The 27,492-nt window shown below is 42.0% G+C and overlaps 1 protein-coding gene across 3 annotated transcripts in view; it reads left to right on the top strand.

Moving 5' to 3' along the window:
- REXO1 (RNA exonuclease 1 homolog) overlaps positions 1-27,492 on the top strand; it is a 152,716-nt gene that overhangs the window by 55,543 nt on the left and 69,681 nt on the right. For all 3 annotated transcript variants that reach the window (XM_073686334.1, XM_073686332.1, XM_073686333.1), the window contains exons 6-7: positions 11,803-11,940; positions 26,310-26,430. In XM_073686334.1, coding sequence (XP_073542435.1) covers positions 11,803-11,940; positions 26,310-26,430 — 259 coding nt within the window. The remainder of the gene's footprint in view (positions 1-11,802; positions 11,941-26,309; positions 26,431-27,492) is intronic.

Raw genomic sequence — 27,492 nt, 5'->3', positions numbered from 1 at the left:
TATATATATTTTTTCCTCTTTTACATTGCAAAAGTTTAAGTACCCTTGGAGATTTGTGTGCTCAGATAACCTTGACCAAGGTTTCAGACCTTAATTAGCCTTGTAGGGTTATGGCTTGTTCACGATCATCGTTAGGAAAGGCCAAGTAATGAAAATTTCCCAGCTTTATTAAAACCCAGCCTCCTCTAACCTTGCGCCAAAAAAAACGCAGCTGTTGGGACTTCTAAGCAGCTGCCTAGCACTCTGAAAATGGTGGAGGCTTACAAAGCAGGAGAAGGCTATAAAAAGATGGCATGTTTAGAAGTTGCCCTTTCCTCAGTTCGAAATGTAATTCAGAAATGGCAGCTAACAGAAACAGTGGAGGTCAAGATGAGGTCTGGAAGACTAAGCAAAATTTCATTGAGCGCTGCTCGTAGGATTGCTAGAGAGGCCGATTAGAACCCACGCTTGACTGTGGAAGATTTAGCAGACTGTGGAGTTGTGGTACATTGTTCTACTGTTCAGAGACACCTGCAGAAATATGGCCTTCATGGAAGTGTCATCAGAAGAAAACCTCTCCTGCGTCCTCTCCATAAAATTCAGCGTCAGAAGTATGCAAAAGAACATCTAAACAAGCCTGATGCCTTTTGGAAACAAGTCCTGTGGGCCAATGAGGTTACAATAGAGCTCTTTGGCCTCAATGATGAAAGGTATATGTGGAGAAAAAAGGGCACAGAATTTCTGAAAAATAACCATCTCGCCAACCATTAAGCAATGGGAGTGGATCAATCATGCTTTGCGGTTGTGCTGCAGCCCATGGCATGTGGAACATTTCACGGGTAGAGGGAAGAATGGATTCAATGAAATTTCAACAAATTCTTGATGCAAACATAACACAATCTGTTAAAAAGCTGAAGTTGAAAAGAGGATTGCTTCTACAAATGGATAATGGTCAAAATCCACATTAGACTACCTCAAAAGGCGCAAACTGAATGTTTTACAATGGTTCTCACAGTCCCCTGATCTGAACATGTTTGAAAATCTGTGGCTAGACCTCAAAATAGCTGGGAATGCAAGACGACCCAGGAATCTCACAGAACTGGAAGAATTTTCAAGTAAGAATGGATGAAAATCCCTCAAACAAGAATTGAAAGACTCTTGTCTGGCTACAAAAAGCATTTACAAGCTGTGATACTTTCAAAAGGGGGTACTACTAGGTACTAACCATGCAGGGTGCCCAAACTTTTGCATCAGCCCATTTTCATTTTTGTAGGGTTTAAAATGTAAATTTTTTTTTTTTTTTTTTTTTTTGCCTAAAATAAAAAGGAAATGTGTCCTCTTTAACTTGAGCCCTTTTAGAGATAATTTAATCTTCAACTCGCTTAACTTTTCTCAATAACAGCAGTTTTGACCAGGAGTGCCCAAACTTTTACACGCCTCTGTACTTCACCCAGAAAAGTTTACACCTTGTTTTTGTGCCTGTATATACTGTGCAGTGAGTAATACTTATTAACTAACAGCATCATGAATTTGTAATATACAGTACCAGTGAAACGTGTGGACGCACCTATTCATGCAGTGGTTCATTGTTGTTTTTGGAATATGCACATTGTAGAATAAGATTGAAGAATGCTAATCTCTGAAATATCCAGGATGGAATCAAGGAGTAAAGAAACATGTGTGAAGCAAACTAGCATGCATTAAACCTTTTGATTTCTCAAAGCACAGTCCACCCCCCCCCCTCCTTTTAAACTGATGACAGCATTATACACACTTGGCATTTTCTCAAGCAGCTTCCAATGATCAGGGATGTCTCATCAAGACTTAAGTTGTAGACTCAATTGCCTTAAAGTATTTACGACCATCAGTGTGTTTTGCAGAGGTAGTGTTACACATTTCCATACAGTGCTGAACTCTATTCAACAACTGTTCTAAGCCAGAATATGGCAAGGACCACTAAGCTAAGTAAAGAGAAACTACAGTTCACCCTTACTTTAGGACATGAAGGTCAGGATTCCAGAGAATTGAAGGTATCCTCAAGTGCAGTCATCAAAATCTTCAATCACTATGGTAAAACTAGCTCCCACCAGACTGCCCCACTGAAGGAAAACCAAGATCTACCTCTGCTGCAGAGTAAAAGTCTATCAGTTACCTGTACTACCCTCAGAATCTGCAAATTGACAGCTCCTCAGTTAACAGCCCTCTTAAATGATGCACAGGAAACAAGTAGCAGACACATCTCAACATTAGTGAGTGAGGCCGACAAGTCTGTTCAATATGAATCACACACTTGCAGTCACATGACCGCCCGCTCCCGGCACCGGAGAATCCTCACAGGACGCAGTGCTCGCGATCTGAAGATTCACAAAGTTGCAGTCACATAGTGACCCCTTTTTAAGAAGTCCTTCTTGCAAGAAAAAATTAGTCCACTTAAAATCCAATTACTAGGTTTTTTTTTGATTACCTTTAACCTAATTTTATAAAACCGAAATGTGAAACTTTACCAAGCAAAGCAACACTACAGTGTCACGCTGTAGTTATACAGGTGGGTCCTCGGTGGCTTCTCCTTGCTGACAGTGACTGGCAAGCCTCTGTCTACATTCATGTATAGGCAGAGGCTTGTCGGTCACTGTCAGCAGGCGGGGGGAAGCTGCCGGGGACCCGCCTGTATGATTAGTATACAGCGCGGCTCTGTCCCCGGTTAAAAGTATGTTTTTCTCTGCAACGGTTTTACAGACAAACATACATGGCTGAGATACTACAGCCAGTGCCTGATACATGCTGCCCAAACCATGGGCAGCATGTATCAGCAGACAGGTTCTCTTTAATCTACAAGTCTGCAGTCACTCTATATGACTGCAGACTTGTGAATCCTTACATCACTCGCGCTTTGTAAGGATTCTGCAGTGCCGGCAGCGGGCGTGTGGCCGCAAGTATGTGATTTGCGTACATGCGGTCACATGCCAACTACACTTTATCCAGCATCAATACACTTGCATTGAGCGAGGCCAAATACAGTCTAATCGGAATGTGACTGTAAGTATGCAAATGCACCTGGCATCTGAGAACCCTCCGAGGACCCATTCCTGCTAATACATGTGGGGACAAATGACACAGCAGGAAAGGACCTGGAAACCATCTGCAGTGACTTTGGAGACTTGGGCAAAAAAGCAAAATAACTGGGAGCGCAGGTGGTGTTCTCATCCATCCTCCCAGTGGATGGCCATGGAACAAAGAGGTGGAACAAGATTCTACAGGTAAACAACTGGCTACGTCGATGGTGCCGTCAGCAAGGATTTGGATTTCTGGATCATAGAGTGAATTACCTATACGATGGACTACTTGCTATAGATGGGCTGCACCGTAACAAGATTGGAAAACACTTACTTGGAAGTCGTCTTGCTACACTCATCAGGAGAGCTTTAAACTAGAACATTGTGCATAGGGAAGCAAAAGGCCAGAAAAAGCCATACAGCTGACAAATACTATTGAGAGCTCTGTTAGAAGTGGAAAAGGAGAACAAAGACAAAGAAATCAGAATAATAAAAATATTGGAGAACGAGAAACCGATCACAAACGAAGATGTTTCTATACAAATGCACAGAGCATGAGCAACCAACAAGGCGAATTTAAGCTACTAACGCCGGAAAAGAAATGTCATTGGCATCACTGAAACTTGGTGGGAAGATGCACATGATTGGAATACAAGGCTAGTGAATGAACAACTTCTATAACTAGTCTAAAAATCTATATTAGATCATTTTAAAATATGGACTGTCAGACAAATATCCAACCTAGAGGACACAAAAAAAAACCATATCTGGTCACTCAATTCTTATGCATGCTTATATAGTGAGATCAGAGCTCATGGATCAAATGCCATGTCCAATCAATACAGATAACAATCACTTTGTCCTGAGGACACTCAACATCCATTGTTGCCAGTAGTGAGATGAAGTGCCGAACAAGTGATATAGTGCAAAAAAAACACATACAAAACATATATTGATAAGTCTATACATCCCTATCCAAGCTAATCAGGCCCTATGATAAAGGCTACAAAATGTACCCTGCCTGACAGCGGAGGTTGGCACCCTAGGTAAAGATGGCGATGTGGTGCCCCCGCTCCTCGGCAGCTCTCCCTCTCTGGCCCTAGATGGCCCTGCTACTACGTTACATCACAATTCGATGCAACCTCCTCAATTAGGGAAAGAAAATAGAATATAGAAAAATGACTTATCTCAGAACATCATGGATGTAGATCCCATAAACAGCCTCAAAAGCAAGCCTCGATGCGTTTCCCCATTGACTGGTTCCTCAGGAGGCAAAAAAGATGTGTGGTAAATCCACAAAGATATCTTTGTGTATTTAAGTATAGACTTATCAGTATATGTTTTGTATGTGTTTTTTGCACTTGTTCTGCACTTAATCACTTTGTCCTGAGGACAGTCCCTATCTATTGTTGCCAGTAGTGAGATTATCTGTATTGATTAGACATGGCATTTGATCCATGAGCTCTGATCTCACTATATAAGCATGCATAAGAATTGAGTGACCCGATATGTTTTTTTGTGTCCTCTAGGTTGGATATTTGTCTGTCAGTCCGTATTTTAAAATTATCTAATAAAGTATAGATTTTTATTTTTTTGGGGGGTAATTGCTCTTGGAATAATAATAACTTTCACAATTGGATGTGTTTTTAAATTAAAATGTTTCTGTGCTGAGATAATCTTATAAATGTGCCCTTACTGTGTAGTGTTTGACCGTGAAGGAACATGGTCTGGTCATGCCACAGCTCCTGGGCCGGGTAGGAAGCAAGAGAGTATACAGATATTACAGCACAGGATCACTGCTAATTGTTTTTGTGAGGTAAAACATTTCCCTGCCTATTTTTTAACAATGTTTTACTTCAAAGAAAGAATCAGCCATGATCCCATGCTGCAATGTCTGTATACTCTTTTGCTTTCTCCCCTGCCCAGGAGCTGTGGTATGATCAGACCATGTTCCTGCACGGTCAGTACACGGCCATTACACAGTACACAGCAGGGGCACATTTATAAGATTATCTCAGCACAGGGGCATTTTATTTAAACACATCCAATTGTGAAAATTATTATTCCAAGATCTATTGATTAAAATGAACTTTTGTTCTTGGTAAAACCCCTTTAATAAACTGGGAGGAGATATCACATTGTATGTTAGAAAAGCGTACATCTCCACAGAGATTGAAGCTTCAGAGACTGGAAGTCCTATGGAAACTGTTTGGGTAAGAATACAAGGAGTGAACAACAGAAAGGACACCATTGTAGGCATTTACTACAGGCCACCTGGGAAAGCTGAAGATATGGATGAACTCTTTATGCATCAGATGGCCAGGTTATCAAAAAAATATGACTTGGTGATCATGGGAGATTTCAGCTATCCAGACATTTGTTGGGAATCTCTCTCAGGCAAAAGAAACAGGTCCATCAAATTCTTGTCCTCTCTTGCTGACAACTTTATCTTCCAAAAGTTAAATACTTAAGAACCAGGTTGATTTTCCAATAATATCTCCCTGAGGTCAGAATCAGCCATACACAGGAGATCAATGAAAATGAAACAAATGACTGTGCAATCACATTACTCCTAATATCATATATGGAGAAAAACATAGGAGCTTTGATTTACCAGATAAAAAATATATTTATTTATAAAATTATTTAAAATTGATATATTAAAAAATTGACGGACCAGAATACAAAAACTCCTCAAAATACACCAACCATTAAAGTGAAATACAAAAAACCCAAACCACAAACAAATAAAACTGGGGAAATGGGCTTACCACAAAGGGTGACAATGAAAAGCTGCTGCGTTTCATTGTCTGGGGGGGTCTCGCCACCCACAGGGTAAGAGTTTACTAGCCACTTGGCTATTGATATGTACTATGGGTAATATTTATTGGAGTCTGCAGTATTTGATACACTGCCGACTTTGCAAGTTTTCCCACGTATAAAGAATGGAGAGGTCTGTAATTTTTATTGTAGGTATACTTCAACTGTGAGAGACAGAATCTAAAAAGAAAAAATAGAAAATCATATTGAATGATTTTTACATACTTATTTCATGCAATAAAATACAAATTAATTATTTAATACAATAAAGAAACAGAACTTAATATTTGGTACAGAAACCCTTGTTTGCAATTGCAGAGGTCAGACGTTTCCTGTAGTTTGTGACCACATTTGCACACACTGCAGCAGGGATTTTGGCCCTCTCCTCCATACAGATCTTCTCCAGATCTTTCGGGTTTCGGGGCTGTTACTGGGCAACATTGAGTTTCAGCTCCCTCCAAAGATTTTCAATTGGGTTCAGGTCTGGAGACTGGCTAGGCCACTCCAGGACCTTGAAATGCTTCTTAGTTGCCCTATCTGTGTGTTTCGGGTCAATGTCATGCTGGAAGACACAGCCATGACCCATCTGCAGTGCTCTTACTGAAGGAAGGAGGTTGTTGGCCAAAATCTTACGATACATGACCCCATCCATCTTCCCTTCAATGCGGTGTCGTCTTCCTGTCCCCTTTCCAGAAAAGCACCACTAAAGTATGAAGTTTCCCCCACCATGCTTCACAATTGGGATGGTGCTCTTGGGGTTGTACTCATCCTTCTTTTTTATCCAAACACGGTGAGTGTAGTTGATACCAACAAGTTCTATTTTGGTCTCATCTGACTACATAGCCTTCTCCCATGCCTCCTCTGGATCATCCAGACGGTCATTGGCGAACTTCAAACAGGCCTGGACATGTCCTGGCGTGAGCAGGAGGACTGTGCGTGCCCTGCAGGATTTTAATCCATGACGGCGTTGTGTGTTACTAATGGTAATGTTTCTTCAGGTCATTGACCAGGTCCTCCCATGTAGTTCTGGGCTGATTCCTGACGTTTCTCCGAATCATTCTTTTCCCATGAGGCATGATCTTGCATGGAGCCCCAGACCAAGGAAGCTTGACAGTTATCTAGTGTTTCTTCCATTTTCTAATAATTGTGCCAACAGTTGTTGCCTTCTCACCAAGCTGCTTGACTATTGTCCTGTAGCCCATTCCCAGCCTTGTTCAGGTCTACAATTTTGTCCCTGGTGTCCTTAGACAGCTGTTTGGTCTTGGCCATGGTGGAGAGGTTGGAGTGTGATTGAGTGTGTGGGCATGTGTCTTTTTATACAGGTAATGAGTTCAAACAGGTGCAGTGATACGGATAATGAGTGCAGAGTAGGAGGGCTTCTTAAAGAAAAACAAACAGGTCTGTGAGAGCCAGAATTCTTGCTGGTTGGCAGGTGATCAAATACTTATTTCATGCAATAAAATGCAATTTAATTATTTAAAAATCATACAATGTGAATTTCTGGATTTTTTTTAAAGATTCCATCTCTTAGAGGTCAAGTGTGCCTACGATAAAAATTACAAACCTCTCCATTCTTTGTAGGTGGGAAAACTTGCAAAATCGGCAGTGTATCAAATACTTATTTTCCCCACTGTGTATCATTACGAATAAGCACCGAGTGATATCCTCAATTTGCAGATCTTCATGGTATCATGCACTTCTATTTCCCTTTGTGATGAGCCCATTTCCCCAGTTTTATTTGTTTGTGGTTTTGTTTTTTTGTATTTCACTTTAATGATTGGTGTATTTTGATGAGGTTTTTGCATTCTGGTCCATCAATTTTTTAATATATCAATTTTTAATTATTCTATAAATAAAGATATATATATTTTTTTTAATCTGGTAAATCAAAACTCCTATGGTTTTCTCCATATATGATTTATGTTCCAAAAGGTAGAAGAGAGAGAGCAAGAGGATCTGCTACCTTGGATCTAATCCTCATAAACAGAGAGGAAATGGTTGAGGAGGTAAGGGTGGCTGGAACCCTAGGAGTCAGCGATCATGCTATCATATAATTTTGGATAACTAGAGGAGGAACACCTGTGAAGAGACAGACTTTAAGATTGGACTTTAGAAAGGCAGATTTTAAGGGACTCAAAAAGACGATAGCAGGGATTCAATGGGTGGATGTCCTTAAAGAAGTTGTCCACTACTTTGACATTGATGCCCTATCCTAAGGATAGGGCATCAATCCACGATTGGCCGGGGTCCCGCACGCGGCACCCCCGCCAATCTGCTGTCATCGGTGCAGGTGATTGCGGCCGCCGGCCGGAAGTCCTTACCTGCGGTGCTTGGCCATCAGGTTGTAGTGGCCACCACTTGTAACTGCACATCCGCCTCCCATTCAGTCGAATGCGCTGGCCAAGATAACAGCTGATCGAAGGGGGTGCTGCGTGCGGGACCCTGGCCAATCATACATTGATGCCCTATCCTATGGATAGGGCATCAATGTCAAAGTAGTGGACAACCCATTTAAGGTCAGAAATGTCCAGGAAGGATGGGAAATTTTTAAAAACTAGATTCTCAAAGTACAATCGTTAACAATCCTTAAAAGAGGGATGAATAGGGAGCATTTAAGGAAACCAGGATGGATGAACACAGAATTTAACCACATGCTAAAAAGGAAGATAATGCTGTCTGCAGGGCACGCATCAGATTAGCTAAAGCTGATAATGAATTAAGGCTTGCAAGAGATGTCAAAAGCAATAAGAAATGATTTTGGGGGTTTGTCAAAAGTAAAAGAAAAGTCAAACATGCTATAAGATTTTTACAGGATGAAAATGGTAAAGCGGTAAAAAATATTGCTGGGAAGACTGAACTTTTAAATTCCTATTTTGCTTCAGTGTTCTCTAAGAAAGTAAATGGAACAACAACTGATATTCACTGTACTATTGAAGGACTAGAAGAATTCACACCATCTATAAACCGAGAAATAGTGAGGGAATACTCAGCTTGACAAAGTATCTCATACCATCCTTAATGAAAAAATAAACAACTATGGAATGGACAAGGCAACTCTTATGTGGATTCATAACTGGCTTGGTGATCGTAGTCCTAAATGGTTGCACATACAGTTGGAAGAATGTCTCAAGTGGGGTACCACAAGACTCTGTCCTGGGCCCTGTGTTGTTCAACATCTTTATCAATGATTTAGATGAAGGAATTGAGGGTAAATGGATTAGATTTCCTGATGACACAAAGCTAGGAGGGATAAGCTAGTACTAGAGGAGAAAGAGAGGATTCAGAAAGATCTAAACAAACTGGAACTGTGGGCAGAAACTATGGGAATGGTTTTTAAGAAGGCGAAATGCAAAGTCCTACATCTGGGCAAGAAAAATGAAAAAAACATATACAGAATGGGGGGAATAGGGCTAAGCAACAGCACGTGTGAAAAAGACTTGGGTATACTAATAGATCACAGACTAATAGATTACAGACTGAACATGAGTCAACAGTGTGATGCAGCAGCAAAAAAGGCAAACACAATTCTGGGATGTATTAACAGAAGCATACAGTCTAGATCACATGAATTAATTATCCCCCTCTACTCCTCCTTGGTCAGCCCTCATCTGGAATACTGTGTTAAGTTCTGGGCACCACATCTTAAAGACATTGAAACTGGAGCAAGTTCAGAGAAGAGGGACCAGAATTGTGACCTGTCTACAAACAATGTCCTATGAGAAACGATTAGAAGATTTGGGAATGTTTAGCTTGCAAAAAATTAGACCGAGAGGAAACTTAATAGCTGTCTACAAATATCTCAAGGGCTGTCACACTGCAGAGGGATCAGCTCTATTCTCATTTGCACAAAGACTAGAAGCAATGGGAGAATGGAAGAAGAGTGGGAGAAGGGGAGTAGATACAGATTAGATATTGGAAAATACTTTTTGACTGTGTGGATCATCAATGAGTGGAACAGGCTGCCACGAGGTGGTGAGTTCTCCTTCAATGGAAGTCTTCAAAATTAGGCTGGACAAACATCTTTCTGAGATGGTTTAGTGAATCCTGCATTGAGCAGAGGGTTGGACACTGACCCTGTAGATCCCTTCAACTGTAACATTCTATGATTCTATGTCCGCATGTGATATGAGGATTCACAAGTCTGCAGTCACATAGTATGACTGCATGCTTATAGCTTAAGATCGTACAACCCCTTTAAAGCGAACCTGTCACTAGGTTTGACCGATATGAGATGCGGCCATCACCTTTCAGGCCTGATATACACCATTTTATAATGCTGTATATATGCCCCCAATCTGACCTGCAAGACTGGAAAAACGCCTATTATACTCACTCACCTGGGGGGGTGGTCCGTATCTCATATTAGTCAAACCTGGTGACAGGTTCCCTTTTAAGAATGTGCTCATTGATATTTTTACATGAATGCATTCCAGGAGCCAAAACAATTTATTTATTTTTTATCAGCTTAGTTGTATAAGGGCTTGTTTTTTGCAGGATGAGTTGTATTTGTCAGTGCCAAAATGTTCGGCTACATATTCATTACCTAACTGCTATTAAAGAGATTATCAACTACTTTTTCATTGATGACCTATCCTTAGGATAGGTCATCAATGTCTGAGCGGACACCTGGCACCCCTTGCCGATCAGCTCTTCTCGGTGTTTTCAAATCCATAAAAAACGGATGTGCAGCATCGTGCCGCGGCTACTACCAGAAGACTGAGCAGCTCCGAAATCGAGCAGTTCCGGTCGGCGGACTTGCCTTCAATGAAAAAGTAGTGGACAGCCTCTTTAACTCCTTATGGGAGGAAATAGAAAAAAACAGCAATTCTTCTGTGTTTTTTTGTTTTTTTTTAATGTTTCAAATTTTACACTATTCAAGTGCTGCACAAATCAAGTGCTGCACAAATAAAGTGCTAACTTTACTATGTAGGTCCGTACGATTATGGTGATACCAAATTTGTGTAGTTTAATGTGGTTTTGGACTTTTCTAAAATAAATGAACTATTTGAAAATAAGTCATGTGTTTGAACTGCCATGATTTGAGAGCCGTAACCTTTTTATTTTCGGTCAGTGTTTTTTTTTTTTTTATTATGGTTTTGTAGTATGGATCAATACACTGTGTAAATTGGGGATCACGGAGCTGCTGGGTCCGATGGCCGTCGCTGGTCCTTGTCCGGTGCCTCCCTTCTTGCGATGTCGTCCTCCTTCTGTTCTTTGTGTGGATAACGCGTCCTACGTCATCCACACAGTGCCCCAGGCATCGCGCTCCTGCTCTTTGACATTTCCCGGTGCATGCTCGTTTACAAAGCTCTTTGAATGCTTTTTTTTTTCCCCTTTTTTTTCTCTTAACAAGCTCTAGTTTTTATTGATGCCACTTTTAGATACAACTTTGTTACTTTTTTTTGTGAGGCTGGGTGAAGAAAAGCAACAATTTTAACACTGTTTTCACATTTTCTTGCGTCGGTCACAATGTAGGATAATAAAGATGAGGCGATGCCAAATGCGATTTTTAAATATTTTTTTGGTTCCCCCAATGGGACTTAACCATGCAATCCAATAATTTCATAAGGTATACCCTGCACTTCATATGTAGTGCAATGTTTTATCTAGCTTTTCTTGGTAGCTTATTAGAGCCCACCTCTAATGGGATCTGGTAGGCTTTTGTGTAAGGTGATATTTCACAGGTAAAAAAAAAAATTGTGCTGTCTGAATTAGGCCTAACTTTGTAACAGAAAGTTGTTGCACGCTGGGCCACTCGCTTTGTTTGGCAAGACATGCCTATTGGTTAGAGAAGGAAGAGAACGTGTCTAAAACAAACTAATATGGCTAAGGTCATGAAACCATTTTTGTGGCTCGTATTGCATCCAGCTCATTTAGCTTGCTAAATTTACTGAAACTTTGGCAAAATGTTATGAGTCAAATGGCCCTTTACAGCTCTCTTTCTTTTCAGTCTGCTGCCTTGAAGAGACCTGTTCTACCTACTGAATTTGGTGCAAAAGTGCCTACCACTATTCGACAGCGTTACCTGAACTTGTTTATTGATGAGTGCCTAAAGTTCTGTCAACCACAAGAAGAAGCGTTTAACAAGGTAAATATTAGAACTTCTTTTTAAACTCTTGCCCATTAAAGGGGTATTCCCATCTCCAAGAACCTACCCCAGTATGCAGTAGGAATAATATTAGCAAATACCTCGAATTAGAAATGTAGTATAGTTTTTCTGATTCGCTATGTCTTTCCTCATGTGCAGGCATTGCAGGATCTTAAGTATCCATGGTTACGACCACTAGCTAACTCGCGCTCAGTGGTCGTAACCATGGATACCTAAGGTCCTGAAATAATATTACACCTACTGCATATTGGGGTAGGATCTTGGAGCTTGCGGGTCTTGTTTTATATTTTAAAGGCACCAAATTTATTGATTAACTTTTATAAACTCTGTATTGACGGGCGGCATAGCCACGGGAGTATCACTCTGCAGTATAATTGACATGGTAACATTTTTTTTTTTCTCAGGTCAATATTCGATAACGTCAATAACAAATTTGTACAGTATTTCTTATGTTTTGCTACAAAAAAAAAATTAAAGCATTAAATAAAAATTGTGTCCCATAATCTGAGATCTGTAACGTTTCATTGGTGGACTTGTGGGAATGCTTGTTCTTTACAAGAAAATGTTTGGTTTTTATTGGTACCATCTTGGAGCAGGTACATTCCCACGATGAGCTTTTGGTGCGGTTTTCACGCTGCGTGTTTTCGCTGCGCCAAAAACGCAGTGTCTTACAGTTCTAGCACAGTGGATGGGATTTATAGAAATCTCATACCCACTGTGCCTCTCTCTTAAGGCAGCGTAAACTGACCTGCGGTGCAAGTTTCAAATGTCCATTTCACTTGCGGGTACACTGAGTTTTCTGTTCTAATTTTCCCCTTAGATTTACTTTAGGTGCTGAAATTCCGCAGGTAAAAAAACACGCATGTGGTTTAAGGGCGGCACGGTGGCGCAGTGGTTCAAATCCCACCAAGGACAATCCCACCGGGTTCAAATCCCACCAAATCCCTGCAAGGAGTTTTTGTTCTCCCCATGTTTGCGTGGGTTTCCTCCGGGTTCTCCGGTTTCCTCCCACACTCCAAAGACATACTGATAGGGAATCTAGATTGTGAGCCCCGATGGGGACAGCGACGATAATATATGTTAGCGCTATATAAAAATAAAGATTATTATTATTAAGTGCGTTTCCGCTGCAGAAACACATCTAAAATGCATGTAATCTGCACCTAAGTAAATTAATAAAGTTTAGTCAAAGCCAAATACCAAGAAGTATAAAAACAAAGCAGCTTTATTTAACCCCTTTACAACCAATGTTAGACATAGCATGTCATGAGCGGGTTTCCTTTTACGTACTATGACGTGCTATGCCCCTCATGGACTTTTATCTGTCACTGCTTGTAAACACGCAGTGACAGTTTAGTGCCGACAGCTGAGCGGCACAGGAAGTGGTGCAGGGACCCATGCCATCGGTCGTCACACTCAGGACGCTGTGATCGGTCAGTCAATCTGGCTCACCGACCACAGCATGATCGCGCATGAGTTTCTGGTGCAATGCAATGTATTATACCTGCTATCAAAGTAAAAAAAAAAAAAAAAGTGACAGGCCCATAAAGAGGCTAATTAAAACTATATTAGTGTAATTTTTTTTTTTAAAGTACACTTTTGGTATCGCCGCATCCAGAATGACCCGAGCTATAAAAGTGTCACACTAGTTAACCCCTTTAGTGAACGCTGTAAAAAAAGAAAAAAAGTGTCACACTTTGCTTTTTCATCATACCGCTGGAAAAAAGTGGAATAAAACGCGATCAAAAAGACGTATGTAAATAACAATGTTATCTCTGAAAACTTCATCTTGTTCTGCAAAAAACAAGCTGCCATGCTGCTCAATCAGCTGAAAAATTAAAAAGTTATAGCTCTCAGAATAAAGCAATGCAAAAATATTTTTTTTTCTATAAAAGTTTCTATTGTGTAAAAGCGCCAAAACATAAAAAAGATTATATAAATGTCGTATTGCTGTAATCATACTGACCCAAAGAATAAAGCTGCCTTATCAATTTTACCACACGCGGAATGGCATAAAAAAAACAATTCCTGAATTGCTGGTTTTGTTCATTCTGCCTCCCAAAAATCAGAATTGAAAGCGATCAAAAAATGTCATGTTCCCGAAAATGGTACCAATAAAAGCGGCAACTCGTTCTGCAAAAAAAACAAGCCCTCACATGACTGGTGGCAGAAACATGGAAAAAAATTATAGCTCTCAAAATATGGCGATGCAAGAACTAGTTTTTGCAAAAAAAAAAAAAAAAAAAAACATCTTTTAGTGTGTGATAGCTGCCAAACACAAAAACCCAATATAAATCTGGTATCGCTGTAATTGCACCGACCCAAAGAATAAAGTAGTCTAATCACTTATACTGCACGAGGAACGGCGTAAAAAATAAATAAAACCAATTCTTCACCCGCTGTTGGTTTGTTCATTCTGCCTCCCAAAGATCGCAGTAAGGCTTTGCTCACATTTATCCTGCAAAGCTGGATAGCTTATACTGGGGTTTCCATGTAAATTTCTGAAACACGTGATTCAGATGGGACCCACGGAGGCAGATGGAGACACTGGATGCCGTCTGGCTTATGATCCGGCGGTGTCAGTCTTTTTAGGCGTGCATAAAAGCGCGGTCGATCAGTTTTGTGCACTTCTGAAAAGGACAACGCTGTAGAATGTTGAGCAGAGGCCTGATCTGGTCCAGAGTAACTGTTGCCTCATTATAGTGAATGGATCCCTCGGGGGTTTCATCTGAATCTCGTCACTCTGAGATTTTAGATGGAAACCCAGATGTAAGTGCTCAGCGTAGAGCGCCGGATAAATGTGATCCAAAATGTTATGTAAAATGTTCCCAATAAAAGCTTCAACTCAAGTCCCCACTCAGGTCCGTTATCTGTTAACGGAAATATGGGGGCTTCCTCGTTACCGGTAGTACAAAGGCTCTGTAAAAGCACTATGGCTCCTGACCCCTATCCCCCCCCCCACCCCCCTCAATTGAAATCCAGAAAATTCTGCACTCCCAAATCCCCCCACCCCTTCTTCTGAGCCCCAGTGAGTCTAAACTACATTTAGCGTCCACATGTTTGGCAGGGGTATAATTTCCAAAATGGGGTCACTTGAGGGGGGTATTCTGCTCTTTTAGCACTTAGGGGCTCTGTATGTGGGGGTCTGCAAAGTATTCTAGGAAAATCTGTGCTCCAGGAGGAAAATGGAGCTCCATCCCTCCCGAATCTTAACGTTTTGCTAAGCAGTACTGTACAGCCACATATTGGGTTTTTCCACGTTCAGCAGAAATTGTGTGACAAATTTTGGTGCAATTTTTACCTATTTCTCCTTGTGAAAATGTAAAATCTGCGGCTAAAACAAATTGTGGTAAAAATGTAATTATTTTTTCTTCCCTTCACAGTGGTATAAAATTCTGTGAGACACCCATTGTGTGAATATGATCACTGCACCCTTAGATTAATTCATTGAGAGGTGTAGTTTGGTAAATGGGGTTACTTATGGGGGGGGGGGTTCTGCTGTTCTGGCACCTCAGGGGCTCTCCCAGAGGGTCATGGTCACCCGCAAACCATAACAGTAAAATCTGCACAATAATATGGCGCTCCTTCCCTCCTGAGCTTTGCACTGTGCCTCAAAAGGAGTTCCCGATTACATGCAGGGTATTGGCGCACTCAGGAGAAATTGCACAACAAACAGGAAAAATGGACCTCTATTAGCCGATGTTGAAATTAAAAATTTCAGGCTAAGGCTATGTGCCCACGATGCAGAAATGATCAGAAAATTTCTGCCGCATTTCTGCATCTCCCTGGCAGAAAAAAGCATGCAGATTGTGCATGCGTTTTTCCTGCCAAATACATGAGGATTTGAAGCTTATTCACATGCGTTTCAGCATGCGGATTGACAAGCACTTTCCAGGCGATTTTAGTATCACTTGGAAAGTGCTTGACAACTAGGTCACACTATATAAATCCATGCAAACACCATGGATTTATATAGTGTGACCGTAAGAATGTTTAAAAATAAAAAAATAAACCTATACTTACCTTCCGATGGCCCGGCGTGTGTTGCTGCGCTCCTTCCTGGCTGCCAGCTGATCGTGGGACACTGCACTGAAGGGCCTGCGGTCACATGACTGTGATGTCACCGCAGATCCTTCAGTCCTGCCGGCAAGCACAGAGGAGGAGACCGGGGGCCGTCGGCAGGTGAATATAATCTTCTTTTTTTTTTATTTTTTTATTTTATTTTAATCTTTTTTTTACAGGTACAATGGTACCCAGGTCTGGATGAGAGTCTCCTCTCCTCCAGACTTGGGTACCATCCGCACATTGAAACGCATATAATCCGTGAGTACAAATGTACTGACACGGATTATATGCGTCTCAATGCAAGTCAATGGCGGCGATTACGCCGCGCTTCCGCAAAATTAATGGACATGCTCAGGATTTTTGAGCGCAGCATAAACTCTGCGGAAAAATCCGCAGCATGGGCATTGACAGTGCGGCTTGTCATTGGGGACCATGGGGGGGCGGATTACCATGCGTTTTTGAAGCTTTTATGCTGCGGAAATTCCGCAGCATAAACGCTTGAAAAACGCATCGTGGGCACTCAGCCTAAAACAACATTTTAGCAGTAAAAAGGTCATTATTCTTTCTTCACCGTCCAATGGTATACATTTCTGTGAGGTACATGTGGTGTCAACATGCTCATTTCACCCGTAGATTAATTCATTGAGGCGTTATTTGTAAAATGACATCACTTATGGGAGGTTTCTGCTGTTCTGGCACCTCAGGGACTCTTCCAATGTGACATGGCACCCTCAAACCATTCCAGCAAAATCTGTACTCCAATATGGTGCTTCTTCCCTTTTTGAGCCTTACATTGTGCCTCAAAAGTAGTTTTTTGACCACAGATGGGGTATCTGTGTTCAGGAGAAATTGCACAATAAATTGTACAGTGCATTTTCTCCTGTTACCCTTGTGAAAATAAGAAATTGGGGCTAAAAGAATATTTTTGTGGGAAAAACGCGTGCGAAGCCCCTGTGGGTTCTAGGTGCTCACCACACATCTAGATACATTCCTTGAGGAGTCTAATTTCCAAAATGGGGTCACTTGTGGGAGATTTCCACTGTTTAGGCACATCAGGGGCCTGCAAACACGACATGGTGTCTGCTCTCGATTGCAGCCATTTTTGCGTTCAGAAAGTCAAAAGGTGCTCCTTGCCTTTCGAGCCCTGCTGTGCGCCCAAATAGTAGTTTTCCCCCACATATGGGGTATTGGTGTACTCAGGAGAAATCGTACAACAAATTTTGAGGTGTATTTTCTCCTGTTACCCTTGTGAAAATAAAAAATTTGGGGCTAAAGTAAGTAAAATTTTTGTGAAAAAAAGTTAAATGTTCATTGTGTTCTTCCACATTCAAAATTCAAAAAATTCCTGTGAAGCACCTGATAGACTTGAATGTGGTTTTGAGCAACTTGAGGGGGGTACAGTTTTTAGAATGGTGTCACTTTTCGGTATTTTCTGTCATATAGACCCCCCCCCCAATCACTTCAAAGGTGATGTGGTCCCTAAAAAAAAAAAAAAAAAAAAAAAAAAAAGTTTTGTAAATTGTGTTGGAAAAATGAGAAACCACTGGTCAACTTTTAACCTTTCTAACTTGCTAACAAAAAAAAATTATATTTCAAAAAATGTGCTCATGTAAAGTAGACATGTGGGAAATGTTATTTATTAACTATTTTGTGTGACATATCTCTCTGATTTAAGGGCATAAAAATTAAAAGTTTGAAAATTGTATCATTTTCAGCATTTTTGCCACATTTCCTATATTTTCAGAAATACAGTACAGACCAAAAGTTTGGACACACCTTCTCATTTAAAGATTTTTCTGTATTTTTATGACTATGAAAATTATACATTCACACTGAAGGCATCAAAACTATGAATTAACACATGTGGAATTATATACTTAACAAAAAAGTGTGAAGCAACTGAAAATATGTCTTATATTCTAGGTTTTTCAAAGTAGCCACCTTTTGCTTTGACTGCTTTGCACACTCTTGGCATTCTCTTGATGAGCTTCAAGAGGTAGTCACCGGAAATGGTTTTCACTTCACAGGTGTGCCCTGTCATGTTTAATAAGTGGGATTTCTTGTCTTATAAATGGGATTGGGACCATCAGTTGTGTTGTGCAGAAGTCTGGTGGATACACAGCTGATAGTCCTACTGAATAGACTGTTAGAATTTGTATTATGGCAAGAAAAAAGCAGCTAAGTAAAGAAAAACGAGTGGCCATTATTACTTTAAGAAATGAAGGTCAGTCAGTGCAAAAAATTGGGCAAACTTTGAAAGTGTCCCCAAGTGCAGTTGTAAAAACCATCAAGCGCTACAAAGAAACTGGCTCACATGAGGACAGCCCAAGGAAAGGAAGACCAAGAGTCACCTCTGCTTCTGAGGATAAGTTTATCCTAGTTAACAGCAGCTCAGATTAGAGACCAGGTCAATGCCACACAGAGTTCTAGCAGCAGACACATCTCTTCAGCAACTGTTAAGAGGAGACTTTGTGCAGCAGGCCTTCATGGTAAAATAGCTGCTAGGAAACCACTGCTAAGGACAGGCAACAAGCAGAAGAGACTTGTTTGGGCTAAAGAACACAAGGAATGGACATTAGACCAGTGGAAATCTGTGCTTTGGTCTGATGAGTCCAAATTTGAGATCTTTGGTTCCAACCACCATGTCTTTGTGCGACGCAGAAAAGGTGAACGGATGGACTCTACATGCCTGGTTCCCACCGTGAAGCATGGAGGAGGAGGTGTGATGGTGTGTGGGTGCTTTGCTGGTGACACTGTTGGGGATATATTCAAAATTGAAGGCATACTGAACCAGCATGGCTACCACAGCATCTTGCAGCGGCATGCTATTCCATCTGGTTTGCGTTTAGTTGGACCATCATTTATTTTTCAACAGGACAATGACCCCAAACACACCTCCAGGCTGTGTAAGGGCTATTTGACCAAGAAGGAGAGTGATGGGGTGCTACGCCAGATGACCTGGCCTCCACACTCACCAGACCTGAACCCAATCGAGATGGTTTGGGGTGAGCTGGACCGCAGAGTGAAGGCAAAAGGGCCAACAAGTGCTAAGCATCTCTGGGAACTCCTTCAAGATTGTTGGAAGACCATTTCCGGTGACTACCTCTTGAAACTCATCAAGAGAATGCCAAGAGTGTGCAAAGCAGTCATCAAAGCAAAAGGTGGCTACTTTGAAGAACCTAGAATATAAGACATATTTTCAGTTGTTTCACACTTTTTTGTTAAGTATATAATTCCACATGTGTTAATTCATAGTTTTGATGCCTTCAGTGTGAATATACAATATTCATAGTCATGAAAATACAGAAAGATCTTTAAATGAGAAGGTGTGTCCAAACTTTTGGTCTGTACTGTATATGCAAGTTATATCAAAGAAATGTTGCCACTATCATGAGGTACAGTATGTCATGAAAAAACAGTGGGATCCGTTGAAGCGTTTCATAGTTATTAAAGTGACAATGGTCAGAATTAAAAAATGAGGCCCAGTCATTAACCTGCAAAGTGGCTCGGTCCTTAAGGGGTTAATTTGTGGAGTTTTTGTTTATGTACATTACATACACTGTGTTGTGAAGGGCTTCCCTAGAGCTTGGTAGCCCACCTTTCTCACTTTTGCAATTGTTTGTATTTTGTATTAATGATATTGTAGTAATAAATATTAGTCTTTTATATAAACTTGGTTGCATGAAATTCCTCTATTTTGTCATAGGTTTATCACCTTATTCATGAGGGGGACGGTAATATGTATGTGAGGCAATATTGGTTCTACAGATCCTAAAATCATTCATTACCATGTGAAAAAGACATATAGCACTGTACCCTGTTTACATAACACCCATTTATACCCTGAGGTACTCTGCACAACTTGCATATGCCTTTACATTATAAATTCAAATACCAGTAAACACCAAGCATAACTCATTGTGAAGACCCGGGGTCTTCCGTGGGCTTAAAACTACTCAGACAACACAGGGTGCAGGTAAAACAGTGTGGCAATACTTTATTGAACCACAAAGCGGACAATAAACAAGTGGAACAGTCCCAGCAAATACCCAAGATGGTACAACATTACAGTACACGGTCTCACCCTTCCTTCTCCGCCTGCCTGGGATAGAACAGCTGCGACTTTGGAGACTTCCAGGGCAGACTACCTCAACCAGTGGCCCCCCCCCACTTTTGGCGGGCCCCCACAGAGAGGAGGTAGCAGCAAGCTTGGGAAGCTAGCAGTCCATCAAGGTACAAGACCAGGAGACTCAAGGGTCCCAACCTGGACTCTCCGAGAGTGTCCATGGGGCCAGATGACCAGTGGTTCCCAATATGGCTTCTCTGAATGTCTCCATGGGTTCCAGGCGACCGGTGGGTCTCTCCTGGCAACCCCAAACAACATATCCATTGGGCTAGGTGACTTCCTCGTCCCAACCTGGTCTCCCCAAAATGTATCCATGGTCTCTCTGATGGTTAATGGAGCAGATCCATATCTTTCCGGTCAGGGCCGATACCCTTAGGCTGGAATCATATAGAATCAAAATCTGTGTATCTTTAAGGTAAAATCCAAGCTGACTGTCTGTCTGTGTCCTCTTGCTTCCCTTTGATTCTCTGCTTGCAGCACTACCGACATCCTAGTTTATATTTACAGCAGTGTAACGTCATCAGTCACAGGTTGGGGGGAGAGGGCAACCTCGTGTCATTGTTTGAGCTAATCAATTTACATAGTTGGTATCACAGGGGCTATTGTAAATAAACTTTCAGCTGACTTAGTATAAGGCCATGTTCCCACGTAGCGTTTTTACGGCTGCGAAAACGCTTGTAAAACCGTCTGCCATGCAAAGCATTGTGAATTCGGATGTGCTTTGCACATGATGCGCTAATTGGAGCGCCAAATTCACATTGCGTTGCAAAACGCAGCATGACCATTTCTACCGCAATTACGCTGCAAATTTGCGGCCATTGAGTGACATTGAAACGCAGCAAACCAGCAGGTATATGTGGATTTGTTGTGTTTCAATTAAATTCAATGGCCGCGAATTTGCAGCGTAATCGCGGTGCGTGTGGTACCTGGGATGAAGAGGAGACTACAACTCCTCTTAATTCCGGCTACCACGCAGTGAAAAAGAAAAGAAATAAAAAAGTTTAAAATAAAAAACTGTATACTCACCTCTCCGGTCTGCTCCCGGCAGCGTCCTCTCTCCTTGGCGTCCTGCGGTGTACTTGCAGAACCTGCGGTGACATCATTTAGTCAGCTGATGGTCTCGCGACTGCTGACGTCAGCGGTCAGGTGATGGTCACATGACCATCAGCTGACTAAATGACGTCACCGCAGGTCCTGCAAGTACACCGCGGGACGCCGAGGAGAGAGTATCGCCGCCGGGAGGAGACTGGAGAGGTGAGTATACAGTTTTTTGGGTTTTTTTTTACTATAGATGCAGCATTTAAAGCATCTAAGTTGGTCACACAATATAAATCCATGCCGGTTGCATAGATTTATATTGTGTGACCAACTTGTCAAGAACTTTTCCAAGTGATGCTCAAAATCGCTTGGAAAAGTACTTGAAAAAACGCATGCGAAAACTCATGTAAAAACGCTTCTCTGGCAGAAAAAACGCATGTAAATCTGCATGCGTTTTTTTTTCTGCCAGAGAGAGGCAAAAACGCTCTGCATCAAATCTGCTACTTGGGCACATAGCCTAATATGTAATTAGCATAGCAAACATCATTGTTTCCAAATGAACAAAAGTCAAAATTCAGGGTTATATAAATAGTATGACCTTTTTGATCAGCAAGAGAAATACAAATACATTTGTAAGTCGACATACACTATTATCTTTATTCCTCTTGGATTAACAAATCTAAACGTCTGGTTTATTAAGATTATAGGCTGTATCGTTACACTCATTATGGCCCTAGATGAATTCCTTGAGGGATGTTGTGGTGATAGAGTAAAATCTTTCTGATGGCAAGAGCAGCATTCCTTTATTTTTATGTTGACTCTTTAATCTCTGTTCTTTAGTAGATTAACACAGACTACTATTTGTATACCTCTGAATGTTATCTGCTCTTTTGATTCTGAAACAATGATGTGTATTTACAAGAGTCCCTGTGATACCAACTATGTAAATAGATTATCTCAAACAATGATAGGTGAGCCCTGCACCTTTTACCTCTGACATGTGATATACACACTAAGCTTTGAAGCCCCCGTCTCACATAGCGAGATCGCTAGCGAGATCGCTGCTGAGTCAAGGTTTTGGTGACGCAACAGCGACCTCGCCAGCGATGTCGCTATGTGTGACATCAGGCCCCTGCTGTGATGTTTCTGATCGCTGCCGAATGTCCTGGATCTTTTTTTGGTCGTTGCCCTCCCTCTGGTCAGCACACATCGCTGTGTGTAACCAGCCGGAGCAGCGATCAGGCTGGTAACCATGGTAAACAGCGGGTTACTAGGGGCACACGCGCACTTAGTAACCCTCTGTTTATCATGGTTACGAGCCTGCTAAAGTGAGCGGTAACCTCCCGCTCACCAAAGCAGAGTGGTAACCATGATAAACAGCGGGTTACTAGGTGCGTGTGTGCCCCTAGTAACCCGCTGTTTACCATGGTTACCAGCCTGCTCCTGCTTCAGCAGGCTGGTAACCAGGAGCAGGACATTGTGGAAAGATTCTTTCCACGATGTCGCTGCTCCCCTGATCGTTGGTGAGCCTGCCTGTTTGACAGCTCACCAGCAACCACATAGCGACGCAGCAACAATCCCTGACAGGTTGTATCGTTGTCGGGATCGCTGCAGCGTCGCTATGTGTGACGGGGCCTTGAGGCGGGTGGGTGAGAGCAGTTCTGCCATTTAGGGGGCCGAACCAAGAGAAGCAGAAGGGACATGTGTTTCTGAGACATAGGGAGTCTTGGGACAGAGATTCAGACAGACTTTGGAAGGAGAATGAGGGACATCCTCCAGGACAGCAGATGGATTACATGGCATTACCAAAAAGATAGATTTGAATTCTATATTATTCTAGCCTAAGGCTAAGTGCCCACGTTGCGGAAATGAAGCATATTTTTTACGCTTCTCCCTGGCGGGAAAATCGCATGCGGATTTTACATGCGGTTTTCCCGCTAGGTAGAAGCGTATGTGAGGCGTCTTTGCAGCGTCTTTGCATGCATTTCCGCATTCAGGTGATCAAGCACTTCTCCAAGTGATTCAAGCATCACTTGGAAAAGTGCTTGACAACTTGTTCACACTATATAAATCCATGCAACCGGCATGGATTTATATAGTGTGACCAAGTAATAGTTAAAAAATAAAATGAATGGTATAAAATAAAAAAATAATGGTATAAAATAAAAAAATAAAGTTTATACTCACCTACCGATACATTCTGTGCTCCGTCCGGAGTCTTGAGTGGCTCACGCTGTTGTGTGCAGGACCTTCGGTGACGTCATTGAGTCATGTGATGGGTCACATGACTCAATGACGTGGCAGGTCCTTCACACACCTTGCGACGGCGGGAAAACACCGGGAAGACATCAGAAGATAAGTATAAACTTTATTTTATTCTTTTTTTTACAGGTTCTTTGGTACCCAGGTCTGGATGAGAGTCTCCTCTCCTCCAGACTTGGGTACCATCCGCATGCGGAAACGCAAAATTAATGAACATGCTGCGGATTTTTGACCGCAGCATATACGCTGCGGAAAAATCCGCAGCATGGGCATTGACATTGCGGAATGCCATTGGGGACCATGGGGTGCGGATATACATGCGTTTTACAAGCGTTTACGCTGCGGAAATTCCGCAGCATATACGCTTGTAATACGCAACGTGGGCACGCAGCCTAAGGGTACTGGCCTTAACTGGAAAGTTTTTGGATCTGCTCCATTAACTATCAGGGAGACATGGATACGTTTTGGGGAGTCCAGGAGAGGACGAAGATGTTTTGGGGTTCCCAGGAGGGACCCACCGGTCGCCGGGCCCCATGGAAACTCTCGGAGAGGCCAGATTTGGGCCCTCGGGTCTCTTGGTCTTGTACCTCGATGGACTGCTAGCTTCCTAAGCTTGCCGCTACCTCGTCTCTGTGGGGGCCCACCAGAAGCGGGGGGCCACTTGTTGAGGTATTTGGCCCTGAAAGTCTCCAATGTCGTGGCTGTTCTATCCCAGGCGGGCAGAGCGGAAGGGTGAGACTGTGTAATGTTGTACCATCATGGGTATTTGCTGGGACTGTTATGTGTTTATTGTCCGCTTTGTGGTTCAATAAAGTATTGCCACTCTGTTTTTACCCTCACCCTGTGTTGTCTGAGTAGCGTTATGCCCACGGAAGACTCCGGGTCTTCACAGATGTATTTTATAAAATGGGCTCAGTTGGGGGGAGTTCTGCACCTCCAGCATTGGCATACATAGAAATCACAGGGCCCCATAGCAAAAGTTCTAATTACCCAACTTTTATAAACCGGGTGACGGATATGTATTGTGACACGTACACAGTAATTATGTCCTTATTGAAGCCCCTTAGTGTTCTCACCAGCAATACCCCTTTTATGCAGTGTGATGCTTACTAAAATGCTGCCACCCATACACACACTCAGTGTGATATCACCACAGTCTCTCCCCTACCCCACAGTTTCACCCCTAAACTTACAATATGATGTCTTCACAGTGTGTCCAGCAAGATATATACCCCATAATGCGCACACACACACACACACACACACACACACACACACACACACACACACTGTTTCTTTCACTCTCATTCAGTATCAGGACCCCCTACAGTATTCTGGACCCTCAGTATCATGCCCCGTTAGGCCTATTTCACACTGTGTCTCTGGTAAGTTTGGTGACAGTTTTCACACGGAGCTGAGGCACTTACTTAGCCCCATTCAAATGAATGGGTCTGCGCACATGTCAGTGTGTGTCCACGGACCTTGTGTCCATGGGAACAACACACTGACATGTTCGTTTTTTTTCATGCTGCAAGGGCCGCAAAACATCCCCCACTGATGACACACGGATGACATCCGTGTGTCATCCGTGTGACACATACCAGCACCTGGCAATCAGTGGTACAGATCACGTTGTTTCCAGGCGCCGGAAGCTGAAGGCTTCTGTCATCATTGTCCCCTGCTTGCGCTGCGATCAGCACGAGCAAGAGACAATGTTGACAGTTGTATTCTGCCCCCGCTGTGTTCAGCAAGTGTAAAAATAAGAATAAAATAGAAAACACTTACTCGCATGTTTGATATACTGTCCCACGCTGTAATCCATCTGACTGATAATTCTGCATCAGCGTCTGCGGTGGCTTGAAGCGACCGCACACGCGGAGGAGAATGACTTGCTTGCTCCAGCGAGCGGGCCCCTGACCTGCGCTGAGCTCAGTGAGTGGCATCCTGTCACTCATTTTTTTGTCTCTGGTGTGTCATGCTTTAAAAAAATCTTATTTTGTTTTTGATACTTATTGGTATTTGTTTATTGATAAACTCGAGAGTGCATAACATGCTTTTTTTTATGTGTTTTTTCGCCACGGAATCTCACTAAAAACGTGCGTTTTTTTACCTAGAGCTATTCCGCATCTAATGCAAGTCTATGGGAAAAATCTGCACAGAAAACTCGGCGTACTCGTAAGAGAAATTGACATGTTGCGCATTTGAAAAACGCACCGTGAGTCAGTTTTACGCGGAGTGTGTGTTAAAAAAAAAAAAAAAAAAAGCACATTCCCACTGCTTATTTTTTTTTATCAACACCATCCACTTTGCTGGAATTGTAAAGTGCTGTGTTTTTGACCCAGCGAAAATACGCAGCTTCAAAAACCCACCAAAAGCTCACCGTGAGAATGTAGCCTTGAGGCCAGGCACATTAACAGTTTTAAAAATGCAAATTTTTTTAAATTTTTTTTTTTTTTTTTTCTTTGTAAATTTTAGTTGTTTTAAATTTATAAAAAAAAAATCAACCTAAACTTACTATTTTCATAAAGGTTCATGTATTTGTCACGAAAAAAAAAAGAAAGTTCTCAGAATCGCTTATGATGTGTAAAGGCATTCCAAATTTATTGTTATGTTAAGTAATACATGCCAGATTTGAAAAATAGAGCTGTGTTCTAATGTCTCGAGTAGGTGAGGGGCAAAATGGGGAGACCGCGGAGTGTGTCATGTAACTAACCACTACCAGGCCAGAAGTAACCTGCTCAAGCACTGCTGTACAAGCCTAGAATTCCCATGACAGACGGGCATTTCCGGTTAATAAGGGTTTGTAGTAGAGAAATACCCAATATAAAGTATATCACAAAATTCTTGTTTTTTATAGGCTCTAGAAGAGGAAAAATTGGTTTACAGCCGAAGCAGCAGTCGTAACATTTATCTTAATGTGGCAGTCAACACGCTGAAGAAACTCCGAAGCCAAGGATCAGATAAAAAAACATCTCCCAGTGCGTAAACACTTTTTCTTTAAGAGTATGTTAGGGTTGTAATGGGATTTTTAATTTATTTTACCTTACAGTGACAACCTACTTTGAAGTCATGTTGAAAGGAGATATTATTTTACTTTTCCACCTTCTGTAAAAACCATGGAGTTAAAGGGAAGCTGTCATGAAAAAAGGAACTATTTAGATCTGGTATCTTTGTTACATGTATTATAAAATGTCTTTAAGGCTATGTGCCCACGATGCAGAAATGCTCTTGATTTTTTCCTGAGCGTTTCTGCATCTCCCTGGCAGAAAAAACGCATGCGGATTGTACATGCGGAGTGTACATGCTTTTTCCTGCCAGGGACAAGCGGATGTGAAGCGTTCTTCACATGCATTTCCGCATGCGGGTTGTCAAGCGCTTTCCAAGCGATTTTAGTATCACTTGGAAAGTGCTTGTCAACTTGGTCACACTATATAAATCCATGCAACCGGCATGGATTTATATAGTGTGACCGAAAGAATGGTAAAAAAATAAATCTGTACTTACCTTCCGATGGCCCCCGGAGTCTTGATTCGATGCGTCTCGGTTTGCCGGCAGCTCGCGGTACACTGAAGGACCTGCCGTCACATGACTAAATGACGTCAGCACAGGTCTTTGAGTCCACCGCGATCTGCCGGCAAGCCAAAACAAGCACACCGGGGGCCATCAGAAGGTAAGTATAATAATTTATTTTTTATTTTATTCTTTTTTTTTTACAGGTTCTATGGTACCCGGGTCCGGAGGAGAGTCTCCTCTTCTCCAGACCCAGGTACCATCCGCACATAGAAACGCATGGATTCCGCATGTACAGATCCAGTGATGCGGATTACATGCGTTCCAATGCAAGTCAATGGCGGCGAAAACGCAACGCTTCCGCAAAATAACTGATAGTGCTGCGTTTTTTCCGCAATGATAATCCGCAGCGGAAATTTCCGCTGCATGTGCACAGCATTATCATTGGGCAACATGGCAGGCCTTCTACCAAGCTTTTTTTAAGCGTTTCTGCAGCGGAATTGCACACAGCCTTATATATAGCTATATAA

This window comes from Phyllobates terribilis, unplaced genomic scaffold (assembly GCF_046119375.1).
Source record: "Phyllobates terribilis strain yellow unplaced genomic scaffold, ASM4611937v1 Scaffold_1__5_contigs__length_1240528914, whole genome shotgun sequence".
Classification (NCBI taxonomy): domain Eukaryota; kingdom Metazoa; phylum Chordata; class Amphibia; order Anura; family Dendrobatidae; genus Phyllobates; species Phyllobates terribilis.
This window is presented reverse-complemented; position numbering and strand designations above follow the sequence as displayed.